Raw genomic sequence first — 24,023 nt, forward strand, 5'->3', positions numbered from 1 at the left:
CTGCCAGCAGCAGCATCTCCTGGAAAATTGTGAGAAATGCAGACCCTCCAGCTTCAACCCAGACTGACTGAACGTGAATCATATGCACATTAATATTTGAGAAGCACTGGTCTAGGGGCAGGAGAAGGCAATGGCACCCCACTCCAGTACTCTTGCCTGGAAAATCCCATGGACGGAAGAGCCTGGTAGGCTGCAGTCCGTGGGGTCCCGAAGAGTCAGACACGACTGTGCGACTTCACTTTCACTTTCATCACTTTCATGCATTGGAGAAGGAAGTGGCAACCCACTCCAGCCTTCTTGCCTGGAGAATCCCAGAGACAGCGGAATCTGGTGGGCTGCCATCTATAGAATCGCACAGAGTCGGACACGACTGAAGCAACTTAGCGGTGGCAGCAGTCTAGGAGCAGGGGTGGGATGTGAAAGTGTTCTTAGAGGAAATAAGTTTTGAACTGTTTTGAGCATGAGTAGGGTTAACCACGGAGAAGGCAACGGCACCCTACTCCAGTACTCTTGCCTGGAAAATCCCATGGACGGAAGAGCCTGGTAGGCTGCAGTCCACGGAGTCGTGAAGAGTCAGACATGACTGAGCAACTTCACTTTCACTTTTCACTTTCATGCATTGCAGAAGGAAATGGCAACCCACTCCAGTGTTCTTGCCTGGAGAATCCCAGGGATGGGGGAGCCTGGTGGGCTGCCATCTATGGGGTCGCACAGAGTCAGACACGACTGAAGCGACTTAGCAGCAGCAACAGCAGCAGCAGCAGGGTTAACCAGGGGGCTTCCCAGGTGGCTCAGTGGTAAAGAATCTGCCAGTCAAAGCAGGAGATTCGGGTTTGATCCCTGGTCAGGAAGATGCCCTGGAGGAGATGGCCAGCAACCCACTCCAGTATTCTTGCCTGGGAAAGCCAATGGCCAGAGGAGGTGGCAGGCTATAGTCCATGGGATCACAAAGAGTCAGACATGACTGAGCAGCAGAGAGAAAACCGTAAACAAAAGTTCAGAGTCATGAAAAACTATTGGGGTGTTTTGGGAACTGTACGTAGCTTAAAATTGCCAATCAATAGGGAAAGAATAGGGGAGAGAGGAGGATGGAGAAATGCAGGAAGGTGGCAGGGTAGGCAGAGGCCAGACCCTGCTGGTTGTGCTTTATGTTAGAAGCTTTGCCTTCACCTAATCTGTGATAGAGATGCATGATGCGTTCAGATTTGCCTTCATATCACTGAGGCCCTGAGGAGCCTGAGAAGGTCAAGGTGGAAAGGCAGAGAAATTACTCAGGAAGCCATCTCAACACTTTAGGAGAAAGATAATGAGAGTCTAACTCAGGTAGTGCAGTGAATTGGAGATCACGGGAAAACTTATTAATAAGACATTTTAGGAGGTAATAAGCAGATGAAAGACTTCAGTATGGATTGAGGATGAGAGAATGGGAGAGGGCTGAGTCTTGACTGAATTAGTAGTGGGTGGTTGCTCATGATGCCACTCACACAGCGTTATTCACAGATGAAAGAATAAAAGAAGATAAACAGGTTTGAGGAAATTATGAGTTCAGTTTTCAACATGTTCTGCTCTGGTGAATAGAAAACATGCATAGGAGGGAAAAAAAAAAAGAAGAAAACACTGTAAGGGTGGAGAACTGGGTGAATCAATGAGGGTGGAGAAGTAAAGAGATGAGGAAGGAACAGTGGCCTACCCAGATCTGGGGCTGTGCTCAGTCGTGTCCATGAACTATAGCCCCATGAACTGTAGCCCGCCAGGCTCCTCCGTCCATGGAACTTTCCAGACAAGAATACTGGAGTGTGTTGCCATTTCTTACTCCAGGGAATCTTCCCAACCCAGGGATCAAACCCGCATTGCTTGTGATTCCTGCATTGGCAAGTGGATTATTTACCTCTGCACCACGGGGGCTATAGTCATACACCTTAGTATACCTGTGAGTTTTTCCTTAGTCATGTTTCCAGAGACTGTTTCCTTGGAACTTGGTTCTGGAAACTCATTGGACCTCAAAGAAGGGCCAACGGCTTGATTCATGATTTCCTATCCTGTGATCAACTCGTCATTGACACGATTTGCTCTATGAAAAAATATTATCTAACCTGGAGTTCAAGCGGCTCCACGATTAGAATGACCAAACAGTTATCTTTTCCCACATTGTCTTATGGGCGAGTGACTTTTCCCACTGTCCTCAACACTATTTCCAAAGTGACAATAATACAATGCTGAGTGATACTTGCTCAGTTGTGTCCAAGTCTTTGTGACCCCATGGACTGTAGCCTGCCAGGCTCCTCTGTCCACGTAATTCTCCAGGCAAGAATACTGGAGTGGGTTGCCATTTCCTTCTCCAAATACAGTGTTAATATGTATCAATATGTGTTGATATGTGTTTGCCTGTGGTTGTTCTTCAAGTTCTGGATGACTCCTTCCAAAAATCTTCCCTTTGTTAACTTTTACAACACTTTCATTTTGCACCTTGAAATTCAGAACTCGACTGTGTTCTGTCTTGGATCACACTCGTAACTTTCCTATTTAGCAATTTGTTCTCTGCTCACAGCGGTCTAAAAATATCCTGGCCTTCTGAATCTCCACGGCAGAAACTCCATAAGGTTTTTTTTTTTTTTTTTTTTTACATTTTCCGATCAGTCATTATCAGCCAATAAAAAGGGAAAGGTCGGCACGTGGTATATTAGTTTGGGCAGGGGGAAGGTATTCCAAGCAGATCCTTTCGCTCTTGCCAGAATCAAACATGGCGGGCTTCAGCCCGACCTTCCAGAAAACCCGGCTTTCTTTCCCTTGAGCCCGGCCAGTCTTTGGGGCTCCTTTTTAACCTTCCTTACCCCTCGGCGGCTCCGAGAGGGTCAGCACCTGGGAGCGTGACAGCGGACCTGCTTCCCGCCCCCATTCGAGGGCCCGCCCACCAGCCCGCGCCAGCCAGTCGCGGGCGGCGCTGCGGCGGCTGGCAGCGCCGGCCGGGCCCGCCCCCGAGCCTCGCTGTGGCCTGCGGCTCCCGGGCCGGTAGCGCCGCTCTTGGTCGCGCTGACTCGTAGTGTGGAACCGCGGGTCACGGGTGCTCTTCTCCGGCCACAGATTAGCCAAGCGCCGCCGAGGCCGTCGGCCCCGAGCCTCCGCCATGGACTTCGAGGACGGTAAGCGCGGCCTCTGGCTGGTCACCGCGGCGGGCGGCAGGCGGGGTGGCCTGCCCCCGGGGTCTGTTTACCGTCTCAAGATGGCCGTGTGGGCTTTGTTCTGCGGGCCTAGAGGCCGTCCGCCCGCCTGCCCGCCTCGGGCCCGGTGCCTGGAGTCGGCCTCGGTGGGGACCCGCACGGCGGGTCGCCCGGATCGCCCCGCCCGGCGCCCGCTGCGGCCCGCGACCCTGAATTCCGCTCCGGCCTCGGCGCGGGGAAGGAAGCTCCCAGAGCGCCGCGGCCTCCAGAGTCCCCAGATCGGCCCCCGCCCCGCTGCGAGCAAATTGCCAGGAAGCCTCCAACTTCCCGTTCTGGGCGAGAGGGCGAGCGGGCCTCCCCCGCCGCGGCTCGCGCTCGCCAGATGGGCAGCGAGGGACCCAGATCATCCTTTTAGTAAATCCCCAACTCCAGGTTACTACTCGCCCGATAGGATTTTCTGAGGCTTGTTCATGATCGTGTTCCTTGGTGTCTTAGTTTTTAAGATGAGTTTAAAGGGCGTCTGTAAGTGATTAAGTATAGTAGATCTCTATCCAGAATGGAACATTAAGGTATTTCTGGTTAGCAAAGTGGGATGTTTATCCGCCAACAAACAGTGCCCGGGCTAAATTTAAAATGCTTCTGTGAACCAAAGCGTTTTCTCTGGACAGTGTGTTAAGTTAGTCAAAATTCTGGCACAGCATCACGTGCCCTTCAAATTCAGACCTACACACAGCCGCCTGGGATGGACTGCTGTTTAATTAAATGAGCAGTACCTTTCGGTCGTCTCTTACTCCAGTTCTTTATACCGTTTCATACGCTCACGAAATAAAATTAATTTGGTTTTCATATTGTCTTCAAATCTTACCCAACTTTTATAGTGATTGGTGTCAGGGTAAGATGAGTACGTAATGACAGCATTAGGGAGACATGAAAAGGGATGTGAATAAATTGAATTTAGTCCTGAGTTACCGGGCGTTTCTGAATAAAATGGCTTCACTAATTAGTCGTAAGCCTCTAACCCAACCAAGAACATTAACTTTGAATATGCTGAGCCTGATTAAATGATCTTTTGACCTTTGATTTGATTTCATGCCTCAAAGAATTAAAGCTGCTAAGTCTATCAAAGTGAAGTCGCTCAGTCGTGTCCGACTCTTTGCGATGCCATGGACTGTAGCCTACCAGGAAAGTCCATGGAATTTTCCAGGCAAGACTACTGGAGTGGGTTGCCATTTCCTTCTCCAGGGAATCTTACCGACCCAGGGATCGAACCTGGGTCTCCCGCATTGTAGGTAGACGCTTTACCGTCTGAGCTACCAGGGAAGCTAAGTGTTTGAAAGGGGACTGGAATAACCTTTTGTGGATACTTTTAAATTACTTTGAAATAGGAAGTTCAGATATTAACAGTAGCACACACTAGTGTTTGTTTTAGTTGAACTTTGACTCATTTTGATATCGTTACCTTTAAACTGAATATTTGAAATGCCAGAGTTGGGAATGAATTTTAAAAATATGTTGCTGTGTTTTCACACTAAACTTTGGTGACAGTACCAACACCCAAGGTGCAGCAGAAACTACCAGTGTGGGAGGAGGGAGTGACGGGAATGGTCCCCTCCCCCCATGAAGGAACCCATTGTCTTAGTATGTTTACTTTTTATTAGCACCATCTGCTCACAGTTCTAAACAGTGTGAAGCATAAAATTGTAAACAATGTCAGTGATAAAATGTTCCCTCTCTCATGCTCCCTCCTTACCCCTACTGCTTTATCTGGGGGATGGAATTTGCCTGACAATATGTTGAACTCTAATCCTGTATAGTGTAGTTGAAGTCTATTGTATCCAAAGGACTGCTCTGTTAAATTCCTATTTGTTAGTAGAATTAACTAAAGGATTTAACAATTGCCAAATTAGTTTTGACAAAGAAATTATGATCTTTGGTGATGATGCCACATCCTGGATAGAAATAGCACACACAGGTGTACACATATATGCATGTGCATTTCTCAAATAAGATCTTGAACTCTTCAGAAAGCAAATTAAGTGCTAAGAGAAATAGTAAGTTGGGAAAAAAATATATAGAATAAATTCTCACATGTCCCTGTTTTTTGCATTGTTTGATATATAATTTATCTGCCTTCCCTTTTGTTATGCTGTGTAAATCAGTACTGGATCTCCTTTTTTGGCTGTAATTATATATCAGGTTTTATTAACTAATTTTTACATTACTATGATTTGGATGATAAACCTGCCATTTGGGGAGATAGTGAAATGAAAGGGATATATATTTTCCTCTATGAATTATATATAATTATTAACGCCCTGTTTTTGCAGATAGCTGAGTTAATGGCAGTTTAAAAATTGTGTTTGTTTTTAGTAAAGGGGTATATAATTCAAGATTTTTGCTAATATTGCACTAATTCCTTTCTGTTAAATGTGTCTTCATAGATTATACACACTCTGCTTGCAGAAATACTTATCAGAGCTTTAATGGTGAGTATCCTCTTTCATTTGATCTAAAATACATTAAGGGAATGCATCTCAGTTTTTTGTCACCCATCTTAAGTACCAATGTAAAAAGGAAATTCTGCCTTGTTTCAGTCATTGTTTAGTCTTTGGATGTGTTAGTGTTAATGTTGTCATACTATGTATAGTATTTAAGTTAGGAAATTTGGAATCAGAAAACCTTAGGGCTATTCAGATTTGTTTGACTCTTTATTTGAATTCTGAGTTCTTTATTCCAAAAGACCCTGACTGTATTGAGTGATGAGTTATAAGAAACTAGCTGAGTTATTTTTGTTGAATTAGAGGCTTTGGTATTGAGTAATGTAGATTAAGTGGATTATTGGCTTGGTTTTATATTGCTGCTTTCATAATTCATTTTGACCTTGTTTTTGAGGTCATTTGCTTTAATGTGTCCAAATGTGTTAGTATATTAAGAACTGTCTAGAGCATATAAGGGAGAAGGCAATGGCACCTCACTCCAGTACTGTTGCCCGGAAAATCCCATGGATGGAGGAGCCTGGTAGGCTGCAGTCCATGGGGTCGCACAGAGTCGGACATGACTGAAGCGACTTGGCAGCAGCAGAGTATGTAAAGAAGCGTTATCAATATAAGTATAACATCATAGTGACTAAAGAGCTAGATAAAATCATGACATATACAGAATACAATTGGGGTGGAGTTTTGATAAGTTAGATTAGAGTTAAGGATTTGCCAGACAGGATAAGAACATAAAGAAGAGCATGGAACAGTTTCAAGAGGTTATAAAAGCATTATATGAAGGACCCCAGAGAGTGGAATTAAATTCCGTGATTGCCAGAAAAATGCAACTTTCAACTGTTGTACAGAATGTAATATATTCACAAAATAAAACTGAAGCAAATGTACTACTAAACAAAGAAGACTGTGTCATTTCATGAGAATAATTACCATGCAGTTAATTGTTACTTATCATCTGTAGGAATTTAGAGAAACTTCAAATTTGATGTCAGCTAAAAAGGTTAAACATATAGGTATAGTCAATATATATTGAGTGCTGGAAAACATATTTTTGAGCAGGAGAGTGATATAATAAAGTTACCAAAAGAAGTTTAATTTTCATCCACATGTAGGTTATATTGAAAACTGGAAAATTATCAAGTTTCATAAATTCAGGTGTAAGAATTTTACGCCTTGGGAGGTGATGACAGTAATTTTAAAAATATTAAGCCGTTTCTTGAGAAAGTTGGCAGAACTTTCAGGCTGCCTAGTAGTGAGTAGAAAATTGAGAGGGATGCATAAAAATGAATCCAGGATTGGAAACTGGAGTGAGCAGGACTAGTACTTTTACCAAAAAGATTTGGAATGATAGAAGGCCATGATTTCCATTAGTATGTACCAGAGAGTTGAGTTTATGCCTAAATATAGGGCTTTGAAATACAGAATCATAGAGGGTCAGAAGTTTATTTTCTTAACATACAGGATTGCGGAAAAAAAAAAAAAAGCTTAAAATATTTCTGTCACTGACGTTATGACCTTCTTTTGAAAACACGTGCACTGAGGTGTAGTGGACATCTAACATGCTAGTTTCAGCGTAACGATCCCATGTTTGTATATGCTGTGAAATGATCACAACAGTAAGTCTGGTAACCCTTGATCACCACATATAGTTTTCCTGCAATGAGAACTTTTAAGATTTATTTTTCTTAGCAACTTTCAAATATGCAATACACTATTATTAACTATAGTCACTATGCTGTATATTACATCCCCATGACTTATTTATAACTGGAAGTTGTTTCCTTTCGACTCCCTTCACCTGTTTCAACCACTAACCCCTTCTCTGGCGATCACCAGTCTGTTCATTATGTCTACAAGCTTGGATTGTTTTGCTTTGTTTTGTTTTGATTTTTTTTAAATTCTACATATAAATGAAATCATACAGTTTTTATCATTCTTACTTCACTATTTCACTTAGCATATGCCCTCAAGGCCCATCCATGTTGTTGCACATGGCACGATTCCATTCTTTTTCATGGCAAAGTAGTAATCCATGTATATACACACATATATCCATGTATATACATACATATATATCACACTGCATCATCTTTATCCATTCATCTATTGATGGACACTTAGATTATTCCATATCTTGGCTATTGTAAATAATGCTGTTGTGAAAATTGGGGTGCATATATCTTTTCAAGTTAGATTTTTTTCTAACAGTTAAATGTTAGACTTTTTTTTTCTCTTAATTTTAGTTCCAATAGTGGTTTTCATTTAAGGGTGATTGTTAGACTCCCCTGTGGAGCTTTTTCAAAATGTATCTATTTAGGTCATTCTAGTCCTCTTGAATCTTAATTTTTAGGGTAAATGGTCCCAATTGTGTCAGCTTTAAGAACTATTGATACTTTGAATCATTTTAGAATGCACCTCTGGTTAAAGAACACTGCTTGACAACACTGAGGGCTGAGTTATCTACATTTTATAAATGAATAATTTATAAAAAATTATTTCAGGGATGTAATTTGACTTCATTCAACAGATATTTACTGAGTGAGTGTTTTGTATTAGATAGTGTTATTGGAGCTGGCAATACAGTAGTGAATGAAATGGACAAATATTCCTGCCTTTGAAGTGTACAGTCTAGTTGGGTGAAATAGTAAACAAGAAGTAATATTTATTGTATTGCAGCAATTGCTTAGGAGAATAATAACACAGGACAGCTTTGTGTGTGTGTGTGTTACAATTTTAAAGAGATTAGCAAGGGAAAGAATCGCTAACAGGGTAACTTGAGCATAGAGTTGAGGGAGATGAAGGTGCAAGCCATGCCATTGTCTCCATTTCCTTCTTCTTATATAAATAGACAAAAAAAAGGAAAGCATTTCTGATAGAGGGAAAGCAGGAACACAGGTAGGGCTGAGTGCATTGTGCTTCAGAGTGACTTAAGAAAATGGGCTTGACTACAGCAGATGATTTTTGCTGAGTGATCTTAAAACAGGGTTAGAATAGGGAGGTGTATGTAGCCGGAAGTCAGTGAAAGCAAAGACAATTTGCTTAACACACAAGAAGTAATAGAAAGTGAAGACCTTAAAGAATTGAGGGTGTGAGCAACACAGATACAGAGGAAGAACATTCCAGGCAGAGGGAATAGTAGGGGCAAAAATGGGTGTATACCTGTTGTACTCTAGGAACAGCAAGGGACCTAGTATAGCTAGAGTGAAGTGAATAAGGGGAGATCACAGATGATGAAATTAAGTGGAAATAGATCAAGTTAAGAGGTGATGGGAAAGATTTATCAACTTTGTCTCTGTTGACATTTTGGACTAGATAATTCTTTGTTGTGGGGGAATGTCCTATGCACTGTAGAATGTTTTAGGAGCATTCTTGGTCTCTTGTCATTTGATACAGGCAGCACCCATTACTCATTTTGGTGACAACCAACAATGTTTTCATTGTTTGACCCCCTCTGGGGGTCAAAATTGCCCATGGTTAAGAACCACTGATATAGGGTCTTATAGATTATCTAAAGGCTTGTTTACTTGGAGTAAGTTCGGAAGCCATTGGAAGGTACTAGGCATTGAACATAATTTAACTTGCACTTTAACAAAATTCTTCTAGCCATTTTCTTGAGAATGAACAGAAAGGTTGCAGAAATGAAAACAGGAAAATCAGCTGAGGGGCTGTTGCAGTAATGTAGGTGAGATATGCTGGTGGCCTGTACCCTGATGATAGTAGTGTGGAGGTGATAAAAAGTGGTCTCATTTGCTACTTAGTGTTACCCAACTTGTTAGTTATTTTGATCATGTCAGTTGTTTTTTTCATACTACTCCACACCTCGTGTGATTTAATTATAAGTGAACTTAACATTTGTTGAGCTTATCATTTATGAAAAGTGAAAGTGAAAGTTGCTTAGTCATGTCTGACTCTTTGCAATCCCGTGGACTGTAGTGCGTGGAATTCTCCAGGCCAGAATACTGGAGTGGGTAGCCTTTGCCTTCTCCAGGGAATCTTCCCAACCCAGGGATTGATTCCAGGTCTATCACATTGTGATTCTTTACCAGCTCAGCCAGAAGGGTGTAATCAAATCAGTAGAGTAGATTTGATTTAAAATATGTCAGATTAATTTTGAGTGAATAGCTTTCTTATTTAATATATATTTTATTCAGGGATAATTGATGGAATGCTAAATATGTCAGATGTATAACAGTGTTTCACAATTTTTGAAGGTTATACTGCAGTATTCCTTGTGTTGTACAGTATATCCTTGTTCTCATTTACTATTAACAGTAAAGATATGTTATAGTCTTAATAACTTTATTTTTAAAGTGATTTTTAAATTCATTCAGTAACCTGGAAGAATATAGTTTATATGTAAATGGTCATGGTCTTCTTATAGACTCTATCCCTATAATCAACACTGATTATATGCAGTACTTACAAAGACTTTTACTCTTTTCCTTTTTAACTAACTGATTAGTGACAGTACTATGAACAATAAACCAAAAGACATTCTGTGTAAAGATAGCTCTATTAATCTTTGTGTACTCTCTAGTGCCTGGGAAAAGGTGAGTGTTCCATAAATGTTAGTAATTTATGACTTTGTAGTGAAGTAAAAATATACAGAATCAAAAAACTGAAGGATTTAGTATCCAAAGGCAGCCTCTGCTGACTGAAAATAGAAATTAGCAGAAATAGCAATTTAAGTTTTTTTGTTTTGTGTACCTAACTGAACCTAACTCTAAAATTACTTTTTAATACTTTTTAGAGGAAAGCTTTTTATTTTGAAGTCTTCATCTTAATGTCGAAATTGTTCTCTGTTTGAGAGTTATGAGCAACTTATATTGTATACTTATCAACTCTAAAGACAAATGACTTTTATTAGTCTGAAACTGTTATCTGATGTGGTAGACACTAGTAGACACTAGCCATGTATGACTATTGAGTACTTTCAGTGTGGATAGTCTGAATTGAGGTGTGCTGTCTTAATATGAACTTGATTTGAAGTCTTAGTATAGACAAAAAACATTTAGAATATCTCATTAGTACTTTTTGTATATTGGTAAACTTTTTGTCATTAAAATCCATTGGTATGCCTTGTACTTTGAATGGATCTTTTTATGATGTGTAATCCTGTAATATCAGGTATTAGTTATTGGAAAAATACTGGTTTATAGAGTTATTCAGATTTTTCAAATATTGGCAGATTTTATTGTAGAAATTAAAAAGTTATATTCAGTAATACCAGTGTCAGTTTCATCAGAAAAGCCTTTTAAGTATTGGGAAACTGTCAAGCTCAAGTTTTAAATTTTAATTTTCACATGAGTGCTTGAATTTTATCTTTGGCAACAAGTACTATCACTTGTTTTCTTTGAAGTGACAGTTCCACTTCATTTTTGAGAAAGTGTCTGCCAGAAGCTCAAGTCTGAAAGCCATAGTTTTTGAATGTCAGTCTTTCCTTTTAGTAAAAACAGTATTCCTTGTAAAAAATGGCTAATTCAGTGGCTTTTCCTAAAGAGAACTATGGCACTTAATGAAACTTTCTGCAGTGATATGCAGCAAAATTGCTTTATGTATACTTTCCATTTTACTATCCAGAATATCATAAAGTATACACAAAGGTCATGATTTAATAAAATTGCCAATTTTTACTTCTTCATCAAGGACATTCTTTAAGTGAAGATTATTTTATTGTTTTTATTATCTTTTGTATTTTATTTTTTTACTGCAAGTGTGTAATACAACTATCAATACTAGTGTGATCTAGTGTCACTGCCTTGATGTGTACTATAGCAAAAACTGTTTTACCAACCAGTGGTTTTGTATCATCAATGCAAAAAAATTTTCATCACTGTGAAAAAGGCAAATAATGTTTTAGTATCAATAATGTTTATAAAAATAGTTTGACTTTGTGGATCCCCTGAAAGGGTCCTGGCAACTAGTGGTCAACAGGCTATTGAAACCTGCAGGCCTGGGGTACATAAAAAACTAGTAAAAAAGAGACCCTGACCACAGACTAGTGTACATTTAAAGTGAGGTCACAGGACTTTCCTGGAGGTCTGGTGGTTTAAGACTACACACATCTACTGCAGGGTGCATGGATTTGATCCCTGGTTGTGGAACTAAGACCCCGCATGCCGCGTGGTGCAGTCAAAAAAAAAAAAAAAGATTAAATAAATGAGGCCACAGATAGCAGAATACTGTATAAGGCAGAGTATCATAAACACCATGTAAAAACTACAGACTTTTGCAGATATTCAAAAGAAAGAGATAATCACTTGAGACAACATCAGTAAGGGTTCGTATTTGAAATGGACTTTAAAAAATTAAAGAATTTCAATAAGCTACTATTTGGGCAGTAGAGAGAGCATTTCATGTAGAAGCAACAGTGCGAAGCTAAAGTGGTGGATATTTATAAGACTTTGGGAAAATCATTTCATCTTTTTGGTTCCATAATCTATCAAATGAAAAGGTTAAATTTGATCATTTAGGTTGCTTTCAGGTTTAAAGTTGCAAGATTTTGTTGTTAGGACCAGAATATTTATGTAATTATGATTTAAATTTAGTGTTTTTTAAAAAATAAAAATAAATGTACTTGCTTTGTGTATACTCTTAGTACATAAAACTTGGAGAGGGTGATAAATGAAGACTTTTAAAGGACTGTATAGGAAACACACTGTAAACGGTTTTTAAATTTTTTCAGTTTTATAATCATAGTAAATTCATTTTATTACCTTTTTTGTTGTATTTTTCTTTCATGTGAGAGGTGGGGATGTAGATGGAATTGTAATAAATTGTAATAAATTGTAATAAAGGAATTGTAATAAAATACACTTAGTGCTTTGATTATATTTTAATTTTTTTAGTGTTTACATTGCTGGAATTCACATTCCTTCTCTTTATTCAAAGTATTTGAGGATTTAAATATTTGAGTCATTATTTATATGCAGCGTACCACATAATGGCCCCATTCTGATTTTACTTTTTAAAAATATCTATTTCAATTAGTGTATGAACTGATGTCAATTGGGCAGATTTAAAATGAGGCTGCCTCGGATTTTTAGATGTTTTGAGAGGAGTTAGATGCAGAAAGGAGAAGGCGATGGCAACTCACTCCAGTACTCTTGCCTGGAAAATTCCATGGAGCCTGGTAGGCGGCAGTCCATGTTGGTCGTGAAGAGTCAGACACGACTGAGCAACTTCTTTTTCACTTTTCACTTTCATGCATTGGAGAAGGAAATGGCAACCCACTCCAGTGTTCTTGCCTGGAGAATCCCAGGGACGGGGAGCCTGGTGGGCTGCCGTCTACGGGGTCGCACAGAGTCGGACACGACTTAAGCAATTTAGCAGCAGCAGCAGCAGATGCAGAAAATGATACTATAAAATTTTCTTTCCTTTTAATATTTTAAATACCTTATTTTCTTAAGAATAGGAATTATTAACTATTTACCATTGTAGCACCTGACATAGGACCCTATGGTAGTATCCTAGTCATGTAAATATTGGCTAAATTGAAGATAATTTTAATATAGAACTTTTTAGTTGATGTTTTTTTTTTAATCAGGTCTTATTGGCAAATCTGATTTTTCAGTAGATTATATGACATAGGACCCTATGGTAGTACCCTTGTTGTGTAAATATTGGCTAAATTGAAGATAATTTTAATGTAGAACTTCTTAGTTGATACCTTTTTTAAAAAAAATTAGGTTTCATTAGCAGATCTGGTTTTTCAGTAGATTATAATCTGTATGGTTTTTCCCTCAGTGTCTAGTGTGAATTTAGCTAATGTTAACAATGAATTATCATTTCAGGTGACTGATATGAATATCTTGTGTTTTATACAAAGATTCCTGAAGAGAATGGTATTTTATTGACTTTTTGTTATTGACTGTCTTTTAGGAATGGATCGTGATTATGGCCCTGGATCTTACGGAGGTCTGGCATTCAAGGATATTTATCTAAAAATTCTTCTTTTGAGTGCCACTAAAGGTGAGCATCATTTAATTTTTTTTCTTTTTAAACTCTTTATAGGGATGGATCGTGACTATGGCCATGGATCCTATGGGGGTCAAAGATCCATGGACTCCTACCTAAACCAGTCATATGGCATGGACAATCACAGTGGTGGTGGTGGGGGTAGCAGGTAAATTGCTTCATCACTTGGCCAAATAAGTAGATGACTATAAGATTCTAGATAATTTAAGTATTCTTTAGGCATGTTGTGATATTTAAACTATATTTAGAACTGAATAATCACCTTAAATGTTTAAAGGTGTTAGTGGTTATAAAAACTGTCTTGGCATCATTGGCAGACATTACTTTAGGAAAACCTCAGGAAAACCATTATTTCATTATACTAGAGTAAGATTTTCTGTCTTTAGCAGTGACTTTTTTTAACTCCTTGTCAGTCAAAATGCCCTAAACAAATGATATAAAAATATTATTGGAAATATTATTTGTGAAACTTTTTCTTATGATTTTTCAAAAATGTATTCACTAATGTAGAGTGCTTTATAGAGTAGCAAAGCAGTCTTTGACTAGAATGAAGTTAACCAAATCTGTCTAGCAACACTCAATTTGTAAGAAACATTTAAGATAGTTATTCTTTTAATTTTAGTTTTAATGTGAGTTACAGGAGCATATTGTAATAATAAAAATATTCTTTAAATCATGTTTAGGTTGTTTATTGGCAGGTTCTACTTATGCCAGAAACACTTGTGGTCTAGACTAGGAGCTTTATATTAAAGCCATGAATGAGTACAGTATTTTTGTTTATTTTAATGCAGTATAGTTTTGATTGTACTTATGTTTCATTGTTGATGCTGTGTAAAGCTTAAACCTAGCTGAACTGCTGTAGGCTTTAGGGTTGACCACATTTTAGGCCAAGGAGGCGCAGAGATTTTTGAGGTGCAGAGATTCCTACGAAATATTGATATAAGTAAAACTAGTTAGGAAACTTTTTGAAAGTATTGTCCTTCTTCATAAATGGAAGGATCTGGTTTCCTTAAGGATGGATTGAATGATGCTTACTTTCCTTTTTTCTGCTTAAGTGTGCCATTATGGTTTATAGTAGAGAAAAATCAGGAAAATAGATCAACAATTTTGCTTATGTGATAGATGTTTTGAAAAATGTAGTTGAAAGGAGGAATGATTTTTATATGGTTACTAGGATTCAGAAGTAAAGTGCCTTCTATTTAGTGATAAATAATTGAAGTAATGTAACATTTAAATATTTTACTTTATCAGTTGCTGCCCTGTTACATTGTAAATGTAATGTGTGTGAACTATGTAGATGTTATAATTTATCTCATGTAATTGTGGGCCTTTATAAAACTATGTTGTAAGATAAGCAACTTTTGTAATCCATGCTTTGGTGAGAAGTATGATTTGTTTCTTCTGTTGACTCTATTAAAACCTTGTGGAGACTGTGTGCTCCCTTTTTTAGAATAGCTTTATGTGATAATTTCATGTGATAATAGGGAATAATTTTTCAAATAATTGAAGACATTATAAAATGTATTCTTTCTAATCTGCCTTGAAAATTCATATGCAAAGGGTATATATTGGTGGTCTTTTATGTTCTGTTTTATGTGCTTATTTTTCTAGATTTGTAGATTTATTAGTATACAAGTGAAAAGTGACTAAGAATTGATTATTAACGTTAACCAAAGTTTAGCAGGTTGTTAAATTTTATAACCAGATAATTCTCCCAATTTTGACTGCTGTAGACATAATGAAGCAGTTTTGTCATATAGATTATTGGGGGTGCAAAAGGATCTCTTCTGTGTCACAAGTAGCCTACATCCTTGTAGTCTTCAATTTGTGTCCCTATTGAAAGCCAAAATGTTGTAAATATTTTGTATTTTACAGTATTAGAGATGGGTTCAAAAGAAAGTTTGAGTAGTCTGTGAACTTTAACAAATGACTTTTTCCAAGACTAGGGCTGGGCTTAAATAATGACAGACAAATCTTTTCTAATAAAATAGAAAGCTGCCAAAAAGCAGATATTTAAGCTAAGGTTACTTAACTCAATTCATATTTAAACACTGACTCAGATAGCTTTCTATCTGGTCTCATGTTGAACTGCCCAGCCCTAATCAAGTGTGAATAAAAGTAGAACTGCAAACCAGTATGGTATAAATGAATTTTAGTTGATAAATGTCATCTGATAATTTGTCTTTTGAATTGTCTAACATTAGTAAGCTTACTTTTGTTTTTTCCCTCACTGTGCAACTCTTCCAGGTTTGGACCTTATGAGTCTTACGACTCCAGGTCTTCTCTGGGTGGGCGAGATCTGTACAGATCTGGCTATGGTTTTAATGAACCCGAACAAAGCCGCTTCGGAGGTAGTTATGGTGGTCGATTTGAGAGCTCCTACCGGAATAGCCTTGACTCTTTCGGAGGTAGAAACCAGGGCGGGTCTAGCTGGGAAGCACCTTACTCCCGTTCAAAATTGAGGCCTGGGTTTATGGAGGACAGAGGAAGAGAGAATTACTCTTCCTACAGCAGTTTTTCTTCACCCCATATGAAGCCTGCACCTGTAGGCTCTCGGGGGAGAGGAACGCCTGCTTATCCTGAAAGTACGTTTGGAAGCAGAAACTATGATGCTTTTGGAGGACCATCAACAGGCAGAGGCCGAGGCCGAGGAGTAAGTACAACAGAATCTTTTCAGATTCTTTTCACTAGTCACTCTTTTAAACCCTTTCAAGACCATGGTTTTCAATTAGAATAAACACTGTTCATCCCAGTGTATTTTGAAGCAAAAGCTGAGTCATAAGCATAATTTTTAGGTTGCCTGTAAAAGTTTTCCCAGTACCTCAGAAAATACGTGGCAGTGTGAGATGACTGTTCATATAGTTTTGCTAAATCTCCCTTTATTAAAAAGGTGAGGATATTAGGTTTGGTCTAAAAGGGGTTAAAAGGAGTTGCATTTTTCCTTGTAAACACTAGCAGTTTTGCTAGTGGGACAGTTCATGGATTATTTTAAAGGTAATGAACCCTTTTGGAGTTTCTGAGTAGGTTAAAGGTGCAATGTATGATAAAACGTATATACTTCGCTGCTAAACTCCAGCACATAGAATTTCTTCAAAGCTTCATATTTCACATTAAACACAAGAGAGACTAACAGTTGGTGATAGCTGAGGGTACTTTAGCCAGGTTTACATGGTGAAGAAGTTGATATGTATAGTAGATTGTAGATGATTTGTGGTCAGTATAATTTTGCTAACTCACTCTCTTACAGTATGTTCTGTTGCTGGGTGTTCTGTCTTACCTCTGTCACTAGTTTTACTATTGAGAAATAATTTCTTCCCTATAGAAACATGTCTATGGCTTCTTCCCAGGAAGTAATATTTTGTAAATTACTGCTTAAATGAATAAATATGCTAGTCTTCAAATATTTGATTTCAGGATATGTAGTATAAAGGTTATGCCTTTACATTCTTAGGTAACTTGACCGACAAGAAATTTTACCTAGGAAGTGTACATAGATTGTGGAGTTATTATGTAGTTTGATTTTATAAAGAATATTGTATTTTTGCCATCATGTAAGAATTGTTGGTTTGGTTTTTTTTTGAAGTCAGTTGCTCTTAATATTCTCTTTGCAGAGGAAAGTGCTTCTATTAAAAAAATGTAGTAGGGCACATATTTTTGCTCACTAATCTTTGGTACATTAGCATAGTTTGTCATACTTGTGTAGAAATTTTGCATTTATAACAGTTACTCTTTACTTATGTAAAATGCATTGCACCTTTAATGGATAATTAATAAAGATTTTTCTGATATGACTATTTGAATCACCTGGAAACACTTAATTTATTCAAGGTTAGATAGGTATTCCTAAGCATAATATACAAATGTAAGCAACTAATATGTTGCTGTTCTACCATGCTTTATGGTTGTAGATTAATTGAAAATAGTTGGGATAATAGGCTTTGGATTTTGAAATTAAAAATCTACTCCAGTTTGAAAATTTGGAAAACTCTTAATGTTTTCCATGCTGTGTATTACTTTAGGCAAACGATTTTTTCCTCAAAGAGACTTCAAATACCAATTTTGTTTTCATGATAGAAAAACAGGTATTGTTTCCACCATTCTAGTCGAAGTGGACTTTTCTTTCTTTCTTCCTGTTAATGAAATAGATGAACCAATAGGTCTTTCCTTTTTAATCTTCACTTGTACAATTCCCATTGGATCCTTCTCTTCAGATTACTCCTGAATCTTTATCTTCTAAAGTAAGGTTAGTAGAATAAATTTGTATGAACATGTGGCTTCTTGGTGTAGTGGGTTTTGTTAACGACGAGAAGAAAGGACACAAAGAGTCGTTTGGTTGCATGACTCTTCGTCTGTAAACTTTTGCTTCTTGGGCTTCTGGGTGAGAATATGTTTCTCTAGGTAAGAATGTGAATGGAACGTCAGATGCAATTCTTGATCTGAAGTGTGTCCTGGAAGTTGATGCATGGTTATGCTTTAACTCTCCTATTTCATACTAATGTTCCATCTCGCCTTCTCATCCCTTTTTCAACAGGGAGAAATCCTAAATCATTTCTGGATCTTTTTTAACTTCAAACTTCAGATATGGTCTTCTTTGTGTATTTTAGTTTTAAGCCAGGTTTTAGTAAAGTAAAGATTTCTTTTAAGGTCTTTTCATGGGAAAACATCGATTAGGAACTCTGAAGAGGAGTTGTCAGAGAGTTGTACAAGTGGTAATATTCTGACAGGCACATAACGTTGTTTATGATCTCAAGTAATTTTGAATCATAATCAAACAATAGGAAATATCCATATTTGTTCTTCTGGAAATAAAAATACTGATTCACTGGATTTGAGTTCCTGTAATAATTTACAGAGTTTTTCAGTGTATTTAGAGTGGACTTGTAAAATTTAGTTACATTCTGAGGAATTTTCATTTGAAAAATTCTAGATAGATAAAATGTAATCTATATATGAATTCATACTTTTTCTTTGGATATTGTGCTAATATTTATTGATTTCACAAATTTGCAGCATATGAGTGATTTTGGAAGCATTCATAGACCTGGAATTGTTGTTGACTATCAAAATAAACCCACCAATGTGACAGTTGCTGCTGCAAGAGGAATAAAGAGAAAAATGATTCAACCATTTAATAAGCCTGGTGGAACCTTTATCAAGAAACCCAAGCTAGCAAAACCTGTGGAGAAGATGAGCCTCAGCAAATCACCCAGTAAGTTGGAAAACATAATTGCTGTGCTTTAAGGCAGTTTTCATTATTTTTTTTAACTCAGTGCATTTAAGTAATTTTTTCATGTTTCTGTAGACAAATTGTACAATAATTACAGTTGTAGAAATTAGATCTGTAGTCATGGATATCAAAATTACCAAGATACTTATAAATTCACAGGCCCTGATTCACCCCTTTTCCCTAAATCTTGACTTAGGGTGGGACCAGAACATCTATATTTTTAAAAAGATCTTACACATGATTTTGATTCATGGGTGTTATATTTATTGTTGGGTAATTATTGAGGAAGTGGTATGCTACATTACATAGAATTGCCTTCATGAGGTCAAAGGCAAGAAATTTTTTATTGCCCTTGGTGCCAGGAAAAGATATGTATTCTAGAAAATTAATTTGCCTTTTGTCTTCTGGACATTATTCTTAGAGATAATCATACTTCCATTTTTACATTGTTAAAAATTTAGAGCCAGTCTGAAAGTGAAATTAAGAAAACAATTCATGGTAACATCAAGAATTAAATACTCAGGAATAAATTTAACAAAAGAAGTACAAAACTTACACTTTGAAAACTATAAAACCTTGTTAAAAGAAAGAAGATCTAAATAAATGGGATACTAAATAAATGTTCACAGAACAGAATACTTAATGTTAAGATGGTAATACTCCCCAGACTGATCTACTGATTCAGCCCAATCCCTGTCAGAATGTCACCTGACTTCTTTGCAAAAATTGGCAAGTTGATTAAAAAATTCATAGGGAATTTCAAGGAACCTACAATAGCCGAACAATCCTAAAAAAAGAAGAAAACAGAGAGACTACTGCTTCATGATTTCAAAACTTAACTACAAAGCCACAGTAATCAAGACAGAGTGGTACTGGCACAAGGACAGACATATAGATCAATGGAATAGAATTGAGAGTCCAGAGATAAACTCATAAATCTATGGTAAAGTGTTTGTTTTTTTTTTAGCCAAGATGTCAGAATTATTTAGTGAGGAGAGAATAGTCTTTTTCACAAACGCTGCTGGAACAACTGGATAGCCACATGCACAAACTAACATACAGCACCTAAATGCAAGGGCTAGAACTATAAAACTCTCAGAAGGAAACAAGAGTAAGTCTTCATGACTTTGGATTTGGCAAGAAATTCATCTGACACTGAAAGAGCAACCAAATGAAAAACAAGTAAATTGGACTTTGGGCTTCACTGGTGGCTCAGCAGTAAAGAATCCACCTGCCAGTGCAGGAGACGCAGGTTTGATCCCTAGGTCAGAAATATCCCCTGGAGAAGAAAAATGGCAACCCACTCCAGTATTCTTGCCTGGGAAATTCCATGAACAAAGGAGCCTGGTGGGCAACAGTCCACAGAGTCGCAAAAGAGTTGGACACAAACTGACCAAACAACAATGAAACTGGATTTTATCAAAATTAAAAACTTACTGACCAAACAACAATGAAACTGGATTTTATCAAAATTAAAAACTTCTGTGCTTCAGAGGACACATTAAGAAAGTGAAAAGACAGCTCATAGAGAAGGAGAAAACATTTGCAAATTATACCTCTAAGAGACTTGTATCTAGAATATATAGAATTTTTAAATTCAATAAAAAGACAAATAGCCCATTTGAAAAAAGCATCTGAACAGACATTTTTTCCCCCAGAAGATATACAGATAGCCAATAAGCCCATAAAAAAGTGCTCAACAGTTAGTTAGCAGGGAAATAAAATCAAGACCATGTGAGATTGACCACTTTTACTTACCTGAATGACTAGAATCAAAAAGATAATAACAGGCCTTAGCAAGGATGTGGAGAAATCTTCATATACCATTGGTGGGAATGTAAAATGGTCCAGGCACTTTGGAAAACAATTCCTCAAATGATTAAACAAATTACCATAAGATCTAGTAGTTCCACTGTTAAGTATGTATTAAGAAATATGAAAACATATGTCTACACAAAAATTTATGTATGGATACACATAGCATCATTATTCAGAGTAGCCAGAGGTATAAACAACCCAAATGCTCATCAGTGGATGAATGGTTTAACAAAATGTGGTTCATTCATACAGTAGAATATTTTCCAGCCTTAAGATGGACTACTTATATATGCTAGAACTTAAATGAACCTTGAAAAGGTTAATAAAATGAAACTAGTCCCAAAAGTCCACATATATGATTCTTTTCATTTGAAAGTCTAGAATATAGAAATCTATAGGGTTAGAAAGTAGATTAGTGGTTGCTTTGGGCTGTAGGGGTATATAGGGAGAAATAAATAACAGGATACCAGATTTCTTTGTGAGGTGATGAAAGTGTTCTAGAGTTGATTGAGTGATGTTTGCGCATATCTGTGAATGTTCTGAAAAACATTGGTTACATACTTCAAAAGGGTGAATCATATGGTATGAAATATGTCTTAATAAATCTTAAACGTTTGAGCTGGATTATTGTTACTTTCTCTGTTACTGTATTTTATTTAACTTTGTAATATATCTCTAAATGAAATCAAGTGTATTTGATCAAAATAGATTGTCAAGAATATACATAAATAAAAGGTAAGGAAATTTCTTTTTCAGCATTCTTTGTGAAAACAACTTTACCTATTTTTGACTGTACACTGAATTATGTTTTGTTTTTTATATTTATTTTATTTTTGCCTTGATGATTGGAAGGTATTTTATCTTTCCAAATTGACATTACAAGGGATTAAAAATTTCTCTCCTCTTTAGAATTAATATTGGATTACCTATAATTATTGGGCCTGGGCAAGGTGAAGATCATTGCAATAAATGAATTTTTCAAATTTTTGTGATCTAGTTTTTAAAACATCTTTGCATCCAGTTTAAAAAATAAGATACATTAATTGTTAAGATGAATTTATTACTTCCTTTGATGTTGGAGGTGCTAAACAAGTCATGCTCCTAAGTTGCTTCAGTCGTGTCCTACTCTGCGACCCCATGGACTGCAGCCCACCAGGCTCCCCCGTCCCTGGGATTCTCCAGGCAAGAACGGTAGAGTGGGTTGCCATTTCCTTCTCCAATGCGTCAAAGTGGAAAGTGAAAGTGAAGTCGCTCAGTCGTGTCCGACTCTTAGCGACCCCATGGACTGCAGCCCACCAGGCTCCTCCATCCATGGGATTTTCCAGGCAACAGTACTGGAGTAGGGTGCCATTGCCTTCTCCAAACAAGTCATGATAGGCTTCAAATAATTGTTTAAAAAAGAAGGTGGAAGGGAAGAAGCAAGGAGGCCTGGATAAGTCCTCTTTAAAATATGTTTTTTGTATATTTTTGGATACTGACAGTATATTTGTTTTGTTCTTTGAATTTCATTTCTATTTAAATGGCTTCAGGATTAATAAATGTATCCAAGTTGACAAAAGGATTGTATCGATTGTTAGTAAACTAGCACTTAACTGAATGCTTACTGCACACTAGGCAGCAGTGTGTTAAAGGGCATAACAGGCATTGCTTGTGTAATTCTCACGTCAGCCTGCTCAGATGTAGGCAGTGTACCAAACCCCCTACAGCTGAAAAACACAGGAACAGAACAGATAAATTTGCTGCCTGGGTCAAACAACTGGCAAAGCCAGGGTTTATTCGGGGCAAGTCTTACTCTAGAGACCCTTCAGGTAAAGCTCCATGTGATTATAATGGAAAATTACTTTGTATTACTTTGTATTATATTATCCTTATTTAAAACAACTTTTTTTTATAATTACAACATTACAGACATTTTAATGTATCACATCAAAAATATGGTATTTGAAATGGCAAATATTGGATTTTTCCTCAAAATTATGAATTATAATCCAAAACTCAGTAACACTTTAAATATTATTTTTAAATCTACTTTCCTGCCATGCTTTGCATTGGACATCTATATTATTTAGTAAAAAAAATAACAATATTCTGGAATTCTGGAAACCTGATTAGAGTGTGTGTTAGTAGGAATAAGTTTTATACTGTTACTTGATGGATTGTTATTTACTGAATTGTGTACTCTAACTATTACTAGAATAGGCAATTCAGTTGATCTTCTTGGGATAGATTTCAAAGGTGTATTTTGCAGGTATAGTTAAATAAATATTACAAAATTTGATATAGATACTTATTTGTCACTAAAGCAGATATATGTGACTTAACTTTTTTTTTTCTTTTTAACGAAACTTGAGAGTAGTGTAGTATATAACTTAAGAATGAAACCAAAATTCTATAGTCAAATCAGGCTTTCACTGTCAGGCATGAGGTAGACATTCTGAATGGTAACTGCTGAGTATTCAGGAATAATAAGTCTTGCTACGCTATAATATATAGACTGTATGATTTGTTGAAATGCAGTAGGAAAGGAATCATATTCAATCATTTGGATAGAGGTACAGTGTATATCAGCTTTAGCATGTGAAAGGAAAATGAAATTACTTCTAGTTTAAGGTCATAAACAACCAATTTTTTCCATAGAGTGAGGGTTTGAGGGAAACCAAAAGAGGATATTGAAAATGGTTAATAAAATAGGAACATATGTTTAACCTCTTATAAAATGATGAAAAATAATCTAGATATTGAATTTTAAGGTATTGATTTTATATGGTTTTGAGACATCCTGCTGTATGCATAGCACGTACTTAATATTTGTTTATTGTTAAGTTCATGAATCCCCAGGTGTTCATGATTTTGTATTAGATATTTTTCCAAAGGTAATCCAAAAGGATAAACAGTGAATAAAAGGAAAAGTTTGAGGGCAGATGAGTTGTTTTTAAGTCTAAAATTAGCTATATTATAAGAAAGAACCTTTTTTTTCTTTACTACAATGAGATATTACTTCCTATCACATATGAAGTTGATGGTCTTAACAAAAAAGAGAAAATAACAAGTGATGACAATGTGGGCAAATTAGAACCCTTATACATTACTATGAAAATGTAAAATGATGTGGCTGTTGTGGGGAACAGTTTGGTGGTTCCTCTAATGATTATACGTAGACTGACCATTTGAACCAACAATTCCATTTCTACATATGTACTTCAAAGAACTGAAAAGAAGTATTCAAACAAAAACTGTACAAATGTTCATAGCAGCATTATTCACAGTTGTCAAAAGGTTGAAAGAATCCAGATGTTCATCAGCGGATGAATGAATGAAAAGGCAATGTGATGTATTTGCACAATGAAA

The 24,023-nt window shown here is 36.9% G+C and overlaps 1 protein-coding gene across 8 annotated transcripts in view; it reads left to right on the plus strand.

Annotated features, from left to right (window-relative positions):
* The first annotated feature begins 3,017 nt into the window (after window positions 1-3,017).
* Window positions 3,018-24,023, plus strand: part of ZNF326 (zinc finger protein 326) — a 34,883-nt gene continuing 13,877 nt past the window's right edge. Inside the window, exons 1-6 of one of the 8 annotated variants that reach the window (XM_086391086.1) lie at window positions 3,018-3,140; window positions 5,600-5,644; window positions 13,535-13,570; window positions 13,667-13,778; window positions 15,878-16,283; window positions 18,641-18,839. In XM_086391086.1, coding sequence (XP_086247212.1) covers window positions 3,125-3,140; window positions 5,600-5,644; window positions 13,535-13,570; window positions 13,667-13,778; window positions 15,878-16,283; window positions 18,641-18,839 — 814 coding nt within the window. In that variant the 5' untranslated portion in view covers window positions 3,018-3,124. Of the gene's footprint in view, window positions 3,141-5,599; window positions 5,645-13,534; window positions 13,625-13,666; window positions 13,779-15,877; window positions 16,284-18,640; window positions 18,840-24,023 lie in introns of all 8 variants that reach the window. The other 7 variants (XM_086391089.1, XM_086391087.1, XM_086391088.1 and 4 more) reach the window with 7 other exon arrangements.

This window comes from Bos grunniens, chromosome 3, assembly GCF_055505025.1.
Source record: "Bos grunniens cultivar Pamir isolate PY7600 chromosome 3, Bosgru_T2T1.0, whole genome shotgun sequence".
NCBI lineage: Eukaryota > Metazoa > Chordata > Mammalia > Artiodactyla > Bovidae > Bos > Bos grunniens.